Genomic DNA, 12643 nt, shown 5'->3' with positions numbered 1-12643 from the left:
GTGCCAATTTTGAGAAAAAAGTGCTAATATTCCACCTAAGGGTGCTGCCAGGAGATAAGTGCTTGGTGCAGGCAGGGGGAAGTCATTGGGACTGTTTCCTGTATGGTTGTGATTTGTCTTCTCCAACTTTGGAGGTAGAAGCACCCCATTGCTTTGACCTGTACGAACCTTGCGCCTGGGATCTGCCTCTTGGGCATCTGGGTCTGCCCCTTTGAGGTCTGTCCGACACAGGAAAGGACCAATTTTTTGTTGGCCAGTTTCTACTAAACCTAGGTGGCTGTACTTGTAAAAAACTTTGACAGTTTGCATAGATTTAGCTTTGTCCTCCATTTTCTTTAACACCTCTTCTGCCTTAACACCAAACAAAGTATCATGCTGTAAAGGTGCATCTAATAATTTAACTTTGACATGATCAGGCAGATTTTGTTCCTTTAACCAAGCATGCCTCCTAATTACAGAACCCGTAACTGCGGCCCTGCAGGAGGCCTCCAAAGAATCAAAACTACATTGCAAAGTATGCTTTCCAACTTGTTCAGCTGCATACAATAAATCCTGCATTTCCTTGTTTTCTGCACATTCAGAGTTTAACATTTTCTGTTTAAGCAATGCCATGACATGTTGCTGATATTTGAGCATATGAAACTGACAGTTTAAGGCCCTTATAGCCAAGGTAGCAGATGTGTAAACCTTTTTTCCCCATTTATCCAGTGCCCTAGAATCTCTGTCAGAGGGGGTAGGGTTTTTTGCAGCGGAAGCATTAACTCCTTTGGGACCCTCTGAAATAGTTTATGGGTCTGCAGCAGGGTTTTTAAAAAGGAATTTATGAGAGTCAGGAACCCTGTAATATCTGTCAGGCTTAACTGGAGCTGGAGGTAAGGAGTCAGGGGTAAGACTAGGCTCTGAAAACACATAATCTACAATGTCTAACACAGGTGGAATGGTTAGTGGCCTGTGTTGGGGTAGTAAAAGGAAATCCCTGAGCCTCTTTTTAGATTCTGAAATATCTTGGCTCCCCCAGTGGAAATGCTCCCTCATGGTATGCAAGGTTTCCCCAAAAGAATAGTCCTCTGGAGGAGAAGCTGAAGGTATAGATTCTTCAGCATCAGAATCCTCATAGGGGGGAAGAGAGTATTCCTGATCAGAAGAGGAATTAGAAGAAATGGAAACCTGATCTGAAGATTCATAGTCAGTCTCTTGTCTAGGGATGGGAACCCCTGATCAAGGTAATCAAGTCTTCGGCCATTTTGAGCATCTGTTTTTTGGGCATAGAGGCCTGACCACGTGGCTCTTGAGTTTGTTTCTTTGCTTTAGAAGGTGCTTTAGTCTTTGCCTTTGAAGCTGAAGTCGGTTTAATGTAAAGATGTTTAGGTCTGAATACACCCTCAGAAGCCGGTGCCTGCTCAGCAGCTCCGGACCCATCTGAAGGAATAATATCCGAGGTCCAATACCTTGAGTTTCCAGCGGCATGGCCGACTCCACGTGGTAGTCGGTAGTGGCCTACGACTCTAATGTAGTGGGCGTCAGGGGCTGCGAAAGTGCCTCACTGAAAACCGGCGAACCGGCGACTGGCTTAGGAGAAGCTTCGTCATCGGTTTTGGGCCTCGGTTGTCTATCTCTCTCCTTTTCTTTGCATTTTTTGTGAACTCCGGTAGTCGAATGACTATCCGATGACATTTCAGGATAATTAAACCGGCGTCCAAAATAGTTTAAAGCAAAATCATACCGACGCTTAATAGTGCATTGGTTAAATCTAGCACAAAACCGACAACCAGAAACGTTGTGATCAGGGCCTAGGCAAGGAATACAGAAAGAATGAAAATCCTTATGAGGTATTTGCTTTCCACAAGAAATACAATTATTTACTTTTTCTGACATCGGTCTGGAGCAAGAAAAAAGTTTCCCCAATGGGGTACTTAGCTTTATTGAGGACTTTGGATCTGAAACTCGAACACGAAAATCTCAGGAGTCGGCCGACCGGCATTTGCGAACTTCTTCTGCTTCGGGCACCGTGCGGCAAAAAAGACTAAAGAAAATGGTGTCGGCCGCATCTTTTATACCCCTGACGACCTGACATTAGGGAAGGGGTGACAGCAGCCAATGCAGGACCCAGGACTTTGGAATTCAGGTCGACTGAGGGCAACCTGCCAGCAGGATTACCCAAATGCAATGACTGCAACAGTGAAACACGAAGAACATCTGCTACCTCTTAATGATGCTGTCCTGTGCTTCAGCACTAACATCTTAAACATACTAGCTACCCTAGCCCCTATACATACAAAAATAATTAAAAAAGACAACCCCATGGCTTACCAAAGACTATAAAAACCTGATGAAGCAAAGAGACCAAGCATGGGTCACCTGGAAACAAAAAAAATCAGAACAAAATGTCATCCATTTTAAAACTCTTTGCAACAATGTGACTAAACTAGTAAACAAAATTAAGAAATCCTACAACTCATACCTCCAACTTCAACACAAATGTAACCCCAAAAAATTCTGGCACTCAATATCTACCCTACTCAACCCAGGTACAAAGATCATTCCCATCACCCGATGCCACTCCATCCCTCATAGCTGTAAACTTTAATAAGCACTTTATAAAAATCCATAGCTGGCCTACTAACAAATACCTCCAACACAAGACCCCCCCCCCCATTCATTCACCTATACTGACACCGATAACATTTCATTTTCAAGCTCAGACCCTGCCCACAACACACATAGCCTACAAAAAGATAACCAGACTTCCTTTTCATTTCAGCCCAGACCCACAGCCACCATAAAAAGATTACTACTCAAACTAAAACCCTGCTATACCTCACCAGATAATCTCCCACAATACCTTAAACTTGCCAATGACTCTATTGCCTTCCCGATCAGCATGGAAATTATCTCATATCATCCCAATTCACAAAGGAAGAAACTCCACCAAAATATCAAACTTTCGCCCCATATCCATTTTATCACCGGTATCCAAAATTCTCGAGCAATGTATCCACCAACAGTTAATAAAATACATGTTGCAGAACAATCTACTTACTCATACTCAATGTGGCTTCTGACCTGGCCATAGCACATCCACAGCTTTAACATCTTTTACAGATACTGAGAATAGAGCCAGAGAGAAAGGTAACTATGTATCCTCAGTATTACTTGATCATTCTAAAGCCTTTGACACAGTTTCCTACCCTTTACTTCTCAACACACTGTCTAAACTAGGTTTCTTCTATACCACAGTGCAGTGGTTCCGAAGTTACCTCCAAGATCGGAAACAAGCTGTAAAATGGTCGTACCTACTTTACCCTTCCTCCTTAACCCCATAGGAGTCCCTCACAGCTCCATCCTATGTCCACGTCTGTTTACGGAACGGAACACCAAAAGAAGACATGGGGGAATCACGGAGACTGATAGGTCAACTCACTCAGTTGATTGACCTTTTGACGCCACTTTGCCAAACGCTATGCCGGAAGCAAGGAGAAGAGAGTATCAGTGGGTCGGAACGAACCGAATGGTTAACAGGAGCTAAATCTAAAAGAAAACATCGCAAAAGTGGTTCTATACACCGCGACTTTGAAATAGAAGAACCGAATGGTGAAACATTCAATCCGGCTAAGACGCCAATGGTTTTGGCGCCAATTGACACTGGAAATATATTGTCCTCTTTGCTGGCTGATGCTGGCAATATTCCGGATAACCCCATTAACAACAATAGAAGCAAAGGTACTGTTAATACTTCTTTCCACACTTCGTGGAAGAAAAATGGCATTAATGATTGGTTGAAAATGCCTTTCAATATTCAGTTTAAAAGTGGACAAAAGCAGACTTCTGCTGATGGTACAAGCTATTACAATAAATTGGATAAACTGTATAAATTAATGATGAAATTTAAAACCTTAACTATAGAGAATGAATATTTAACAGAGTGCATTAACAGGAAAGTGGTTCCTAAGGGACTTAGGGTATATAAGTATCCTAATAATGTTATAGGAGGTTCGGCTTTTCATCATGAATTGTTGAAAGTATTTAATCAATGTGGTCTTGAAATTTTAAAGTTAATTATCCAAGAAAATAATAGAGTGCAGGAATTGTTGAAAAATGAGATAGAGACATTGGATTTATGCATTAAGGAAGATCTTATTTTTCAAATTAGGGAAGAAAGAGATAAGTATTATAAAGTAAAGGAAGATATTGAGTGGAAATGCAGCGATATTATTGAAAGGAAAATAAATAAATTAAAGAGAGATTTAAATGAGTACGAGAATAATACCCATTATCCGAAACCGCCCTTTAAGAAAAATGATTATTATAAATATCAAGTAGATTCACCCTATGGACATAGTGATGATGATGGAAAAGTAAGGGTATTTTCAGAATATGACAATGAATTCCCACCATTAAGGAGAGATTCTGTCAATTCTTATAGGAATCAGGATGAATATCAAAATTTTCAAAAGGGGGGGGGGGGAGAAGGGGGAGGTATTAGATAGAATACACCCAACCCCTGAGATGGAACAAAATCATAATGTAATTCAAGTTGATGGTATTAGACATATATTTGAAAATTTTACTATTTACAATTTTAGTAATGTCATTCCTACTGAATCGCATTTTCACCTGTTGAGCAAGGGATTTAAATTTATTCCCTCAGTGAAGGGTGAAATGGTGACTACCATTATAGATGTAAAATTATTTCTTAGAAAAATCAATTTTGGTATATTATTTTCTTCTACTAATTTAAATACCAGGTGTAATATACCTCCTCAAGACTCAGTTTTGGTCCGTAGAAGCATATACAATCCACCCTTACATCCCCAAGTTAAAAACTTTGATATTATGCTAGAAAACGAAATTAGACAATTGTATGAAGAAAGGGTCACTGAATTCAATCTTTCTAAGCAAGAAAATGAAATATTGTATGAATTAAAAAATAATAGTGACCTGAGAATAATGAAACCGGACAAGGGGGGCGGTATTGTCTTCATGGACAATATTATATACGAAGGTAAAATGAATTCCATATTAAAGAACATTGTTAAATATACTTCTGTCTCACTTAATGAAATAAATTTGGCCTATTACAAAATTGACAATTTATTAAATAATCTATTATATGAGGGATTAATGGATAGAAAAACCTTTGAATTCTTATATGTGGCAAAACCAAGAATACCAATAATATTCGGAATACCTAAGGTCCACAAAAATATGGAAGACCCACCTTTGAGACCTATTGTCTCAGCAGCAGGTTCTAAAACACTTCCATTAGCAAAATACATGGACAATAAGGTAAAACACATTAGTGTTGAGAATTTATATACACTGAAAGATTCATGGGACCTATTAAGATGTATTGGTCCAGATCTATATAATGAAGATTTATTATTTATCACTGTGGACGTAGTGGATCTTTTCACGTGTATACCACACAATGAAGGTCTCACTATGTTTGAGGAAATGGTTTACAGGGACACTAAGTTGACACAAGCTGAAAAAAGTATAACTACCGGGTTAGTGGATATGGTATTAAGATACAATTTTTTTACCTTTCAACGAGAATATTATCAACAGGTCCAAGGCACAGCAATGGGAGCAGCTTGTGGGCCTATTTATGCTGGTATAGTCCTAGCCAAATGGGAGGAGGACTATATAGTCAGTTCTAGGTACAATGAATGTTGGACATTGTATCGTCGATTTTTGGATGACATAGTTATTTTTTGGATAGCAGGAATAGACAGATTCAATGAATTTTTTGACTATATAAACAATTCCACTGAATTTTTGAAATTCACATATACCCTTTCAAGAGAGAAATTGCAATATTTAGATGTCGAAATATACAAGACAGAATGCGATTTTGAAACAAAGATCTATAGGAAGAAAACTTTTTGTAACTCCTTTCTCCACTTCACTAGCGCACACCCCTCACATTGTAAGAAGAACATTGTCAAGGGGCAGTTTGTGAGGGGTAGTAGAATGACCAGCGCTAGTGAAGATTTTTTTGCAGAATGTAATTTACTCAGCAAAATGTTTGAGGAAAGGGGTTATCCAAGGGATTTTGTGACGAAATTAAGAACTGAGGTGGAATTGGGTAGAAAAACTAAATTTCAGCCAATAAAGGGACAAAAAATGGGTAATAATATTATAGAAAACAGCATTACTAATGTTGAGAATGAATCAAGATATGAACAGGCTCTGACTATGGAATACAATGTGTCCAACATTAGAGTCAGTGAGATATTTAGAAATGAATGGACTAAATTTTTGGCCCTATCTGACATAAATGGTATAAATAATTTGATACCAAAAATTGTATATAGAAATTCTAAGACTATAAAGAATATTCTAGAATCCCAAACTAAACAGAACAGAATAAGTTATGGGATAGATGGACAAAAAAGGAAAGGTAGTTTTAAGTGTGGTCACTGTAACCAATGTGAATACATGTTAAATGCTAGTGAAATATCTATCCCTAGTAGGAATAATAAAACAATAAAAAGTAATGGTTACTATAATTGTGAGACAAAAGGAGTAATCTATATAAGCATTTGTAATAAATGTAATTCCTTCTATATAGGGAAGACCGAACGAGTCTTGAGGAGAAGAATATATGAACATTACTATGAGATTTCTAAGGCTAAAGATACTAATGCCTTATATAGGCATACAAAAGAATGTGAAGAGGCTAGATTTGATTTTTTTGTTATTGAACAGGTGAAAAAGGACTTAAGAGGGGGTTTATGGGAAGAAAGGGTAGCTTATAGGGAACTATGGTGGCAAATCTATCTTAATGCCACAAAAAAACCTGGATTGAATGAAAGTATATCTATAACCCCAGTACTCAAATTGAAAGCTGCGGATATTTAATAATACATATATATTTTTTAACTTGCAATATCCACATTGACCAATAGATGGTGGTGTTTGCTTATAAGATGTAATGAATTATAACTAACTTAAGCATTCTATCAATTTAACAAATATATTGTTTAAATGTACTCAAAACATTTACCTGCACTCTATAAACTTTAGGAAACATTTTAGTTTTAAGTATTTAAGAAGTATTTTTAATGTATTTATCTTATTGACAAGAACACAGTATATTGGTTTTATATATGCATTTGATTGTGCATTTTTAATATTTATGATTGTCAGTAACCGGATTGGCTGCTCATTGATGCACTGTGACTGATAGGATAATTTTTTGAAAACTATTAGTATTTAATGGTTTAATCAATTAATTTAGTATTATCTGATGAAGTCATTGTTAGTGAAGACGAAAACGCAATTTTTTGTCAAGAGCGTTAATCTGTGCCTTTTTACAACGTTTTGTCCAACTTGGTCTTATTAAACAGTGGAACCTTTGCTGGTGTATTTCCTGCCTTCAACTTGGCTGCTTTGGATTTATTTTTTGAATTTGATTTTGATCATTCACAGTTTCTTACTATGTATCCTCAGTATTACTTGATCATTCTAAAGCCTTTGACACAGTTTCCTACCCTTTACTTCTCAACACACTGTCTAAACTAGGTTTCTTCTATACCACAGTGCAGTGGTTCCAAAGTTACCTCCAAGATCGGAAACAAGCTGTAAAATGGTCGTACCTACTTTACCCTTCCTCCTTAACCCCATAGGAGTCCCTCACAGCTCCATCCTATGTCCACGTCTGTTTAATATATTGACAAACAACTTATATACTTCCTCTTCCCATGGAACACACATCCAATATGCAGACAAGTCTATCAATATCTGCACCTCAAGCACCCTTCCTAAACTTTTTCTCCAACACACAAAAGTCCTTCACTGCCATTGAACCCTTGGCTCACAAATGCTCAACTTTTTCTTAACCCCAAGAAAACTAAACTCTTACTCTTTCACCTCAAAAATACCACCCTCATATCTGATCAATTCAACATTTACTCAGCTGATAATACTATCATTGAAAAGGTACAGCAAACAAAACTACTTGGAGTAATTATCAAGAATAAACTTACCTTCAACCTCCACATTCAACAAAACAAAGAAAATGCATCAAAAGTTAGGACTTCTACACAGAAATAGGAAATTCCTAACCACCACAACCACGGCTACCGTGGCTAAAACTTTCCTGCTTCCATCCCTATTTTAAGGTGCCACTTTACTCACCAACCACTAAGTCTAAGATTTTACCTTAGGGATGTTAGATGTTCTGTGCCATAAGAAGTAGATCCTTGGGGACACCGATGTTCGTGGGAGTAGGGTCGTGCTATGATGGAACAATGCTATAACAAAAACTGCAAAGTTTGCCACAAACTCTAAATATCACACACACCACTGCAAACCACTACATGAACCAAATTGGCTTGAGCTCTACCACCAGCTAGCATATATCCAGCTATCTGCTATGCATAACTTAATCTACAGGCCCACCACCTGCCCTGCAATAGACAAGCTAATCAAACCCTACATACCAAACAGAACCATTAGATCACAGGACAAACACCTGTTAACAATCTCCAAACCTTCAAAAAGGACCTGGCAAGTGTCTATACTCATACTCGTCTCAAAACTATGGAATTTTCTCCCTTTAGCCACCAGATCAATGCAAGGCCTAGCACTCTCTAAAGCCTCTCTAAAAGGATACCTAAACTACACTTGGCTCTGCACCTTGTGCAACTCCAGGTTAATCCTGCCACTACTTCAGCTACTAGGCAAGCCCCACCACTCAGCGACCAGGCTAGCCTCCATACCCATCCCTCTTCTATTTTCTGTCTCTTTATGCTACCACTATACGTGTGGAGCCCCACCACTTTCTTTCTATCGCCATAAACCCCAACTCAGTCTATATTATTTCTCTGCCTTTTGAAACCCCCTACTCAGCCTTCTTACGCACCTATAAGAAGCTTCTTATAGGGTTTAGAGTTGCCTCTTGATCCTTGCTTCTACATTATGACAATCTTAGTCTAACTCCATGTTTGCATCTGCATACGACAACCTTAATCCATCCACTCTATACTACTAACCTGTAATCTCTAGTTGTGCATCTCAATTCCTAGGGTGGAGAAGAGTGTCAGGAGTGATTTCTGACAGACGAGTACCAGTAAGAGTGCAAGGGAAGGTCTACAAGATGGTAGTGAGACCAGCTATGTTATATGGGTTGGAGATAGTGGCACTTACAAAAAGGAAGGAGTCAGCTCTGGATGTGGCAGAGCTAAAGATGTTAAGATTTGCACTGGGTGTGAAGAGGGTAGACAGGATTAGGAATAAGTATATTAGAGGGTCAGCCCAGGTTGGACAGTTTGGAGACAAAGCCAGAGAGGCGAGATTGCATTGGTTTGGACATGTACTGAGGAGAGATACTGGGTACATTGGGAAAAGGATGCTAAGGATGAAGCTGTCAGGTAAGAGGAAAAGAGGAAGGCCTAAGATAAGGTTTATGGATGTGGTGAGAGAGGACATGCAGGTGGTTGTTGTGACAGAGTAAGATGCAGAGGACAGGAAGAAATTGAAACAGATGATCCACTGTGGCGACCCCTAATGGGAACAGCTGAAAGAAGAAGAAGAAGAAGATTAGACTGTTTTTCCTGTGTCTTAAATCTCTGCATGTGGAGTTTTTCTCCCTGGGCCTCCACTGAAAACAGCTTCTGCTTGACCCAGTCGGACTATCCCGGTAAACAAATGTCAAATAAATAAATTGTTCTTTGGTGAAATTAAGCATATACAGTCACTGTAAAAAAAATGATTAATTGGTTCAGTTCCAAATTTCTGTGACTTCTGATTGATTGTTATGTACAAACAAACATGCAAAGAATACCTTGAATGTTGAGGGTGACATCTCGAAGTGCAGATCCTGCTTCATTTTGAGCTGTACAGGTATATTTTCCAGCATGGCTTAGCTGGGCTTCATTAATTTCAATAGCTCCTAAAAAATACACTCAGTTAGAGGAGGAACAGTTCTCAGTGCAGCCCTGCTAAGTTTCATTCAATGCTTCTAATTTTATTTTTTATTTTTTTCTCTCATTTTCACTGCCAGAAACCTGGCAATCTAGGGTTATCAGAGCAGAATAATTTAAAGAGGTCATTTGCATACTCAAAGGTTTACAACATTCTTAGTGAATGAACTCTGATTTCATACACATAAAGGGAAAACTCAAGTAGTGTATGCAAGAAAAAGAATTTATGTACTTACCATAATGTTCCATTTGTGTTGACCATTTTCATTCTTCCTCACCTGTTGGTTTTGGCCATTACTACAGCTCGTGGTAACCAAAACATTCTTGAGCTTCCCCCATACCCATAACGCACCACCTCCTAATATACCTCAGATCTTGTTTGCTGATTTTACCAGAAAATTAGAAGCTATTGCCTACCATAACTTGGCATCTGTGTTCTCCTTTTTCATTCTTCCTCTCAGATGGGATCAGATCCAACTCGACTGCATACTAAAGACTTCAAATCCATTTCTCGAGCTCCTGCCTCTACCCATAATGCTCTATTCTTTCAGTAACTCCTCAGATCGAGTTTGCTGCCTAATCTCCCAATTTAGAATAGAGACAGAAAAGGACATAAGAAAAAATTAGGGCTCAAACCTAGAAAAAAAAGGGTCCAGTACTGTCTACCAAGTACTTCTAGGATAGACACGGCTGGGGGATGGATGGGAGGGAAAGCAAGGAAGAATGAAAAAGGGCAACACAGATGCCAAGTTATGGTAGGTGCATAACTTCTAAATCTGATGTTGTCCCTTTTCATTCTCTCTCACAGATGTGACAGAATCCTCAGCTACGTAGCCCTTGGGAGGCCCTCATGGAAGGACATGCCGGAGCACTGATGAACCTAAAGAAGCTCTGTTTCTAGACACAATGTCCAATTTGTAATGTGTAACATAGATGTGAGTCTTAGACCAAGTAGATGCTGCACAAATATCATCAATGGACGTCCTTGACAAAATGGCAGATGATGTAGCCATAGATTGAGTAGAGTGAGTTCTAGAGGGTCATGGTAAATCAAATCCTTTTTGAGAATAAAGCAATGAAATTCAATCAGCATTTCTTTTGGCTAGACAGATACTGCCTGGCCCAAGCGGCTATGGGAAAAGGATAAAAACAGTTGATAGCATTTCCTGAACTGCTTTATTCTGTGAAGTTAGAAACATAATTGTCTGTGCTCATCAAGAAGGTGGAGCATGTACTCCCCCCTATTCGTAAACTTTGGAAAGAAGACTGATAACTGTATGGACTGATTAATGTTACTCTCTGTTGCCACTTTAGGAAGAAAGGAAGGACTGGTCCATAGAGATATTCTGTCCTGATGAAAAATAATATAAGGAGGTTTAGCTGATACGACCTGAAGCTCAGAAATTCTTTTTGCCAATGTGATAGTTACTAAAAAGATCATTTTCCAGGAAAGAAAGTTCATATTGCATTTGTCCGCTGGTTCAAAGGGATTCTGAGTTAAACCCTGAAGGACCACGGTAAGGTCCAAAGGAGGAGAGAGGTCCCTTCATGAAGGATTTACACAACCTGGACATAGCCAAAGAAAGGGATTTGTTTCCAGAATGGAAACTAGAAATAATCATTGCCAACTGAAGCATAATAGTAGAAAAACTAGCCCCTTCTTTAAAAAGAGTTGTTAGGAAGAGAAGAATGGATGAAATAGGTGATGAAAAAGGGTCAAAATTCTGGTTGGAACCCCAAATAGAAAATATTTTCCATTTGCTTCTGTAGACTTTCATGGTCAAAGCCTTTTGGGAGGCCAAGATAATCTCATGAACTGAGGAAGCAAGCCTGGGCTATCTAACTACTACTGGAAGTGGAGAAAACACATGGCTAGACTGAGTATGTGGAGACTGGGGCGTTGAATTCCTGATGGATGGGACAGGAGGTCCTAACTGGGTTCCAGTGTCCATGGAGAATATCTCAAATGAGACCAGAGGAAGGAGGACCATACTTGTCGAGTTCAGAAGAGGGCAATGAGGATGACTGAGCTCTTCAGCCTGCTTGCTTTCTGAAAGAACTTCAGAATCAGAGGAAGAGGAGGGTAAGCATACAGGAGACCCGGGGGCCATTTCTAAATCAGAACATCTGTCAGTGACTCCCACGGAGGGGGGATCAGAGAGAAATACTTGTTGCACTTGTTGTTGAGGGGTGGGGCAAATAGGTTGTAGCAAGGCTGTCCCCAGTGGCTGAATATCATATTTGCTACTGATAGATTGTGAGACCAGTTGTAAGGCATCAGAATAGACCTGTTTATCCTGTCTGCTAGCTCACTGGCTTTCCCCGGGATCGCAATGATAAAGCGATCTGAAGTGATCGCCCATTCCCAAACCCTCATGGCCTCTCTGCACAGGGGTAAGATCAGGTTCCTCATTGCCTGTTGCTGTACCAGACGACTGACATATTGTCCATTTGAATTACAATCATCCATAGAGGTAGAACATCCTGAAATGCTTGTAATGCTAGTAAGACATTGATATATAACTTGGTCTCCAAAGGAGACCACGTGCCTTGGACCATCTTTCCCAAGAAATGCCCCCCACCCCAGTTAGGAAGCATGTGTGGTCACAGTGGCACCTGGGAATGGAAGGGTAAAAGTTCTGCCCAGAAACAGGTCATTGGACTGAAGCCACCAGCAAATATGACATTTGCAGATTGGCGTGACTCTTATGGGA

General features: G+C 39.5%; 1 protein-coding gene across 1 annotated transcript in view; it reads right to left on the bottom strand.

Annotated features, from left to right (window-relative positions):
* HMCN1 (hemicentin 1) overlaps positions 1-12643 on the bottom strand; it is a 5606893-nt gene that overhangs the window by 808036 nt on the left and 4786214 nt on the right. Inside the window, exon 78 of the mRNA XM_044085314.1 lies at positions 9791-9898. Coding sequence (XP_043941249.1) covers positions 9791-9898 — 108 coding nt within the window. The remainder of the gene's footprint in view (positions 1-9790; positions 9899-12643) is intronic.

Source organism: Protopterus annectens, chromosome 10.part0 (assembly GCF_019279795.1).
Source record: "Protopterus annectens isolate FY-2018-M chromosome 10.part0, PAN1.0, whole genome shotgun sequence".
Lineage (NCBI taxonomy): Eukaryota > Metazoa > Chordata > Ceratodontiformes > Protopteridae > Protopterus > Protopterus annectens.
Note: the sequence above shows the minus strand (reverse complement) of the source record. Positions and strands in the feature narration are given on the sequence as shown.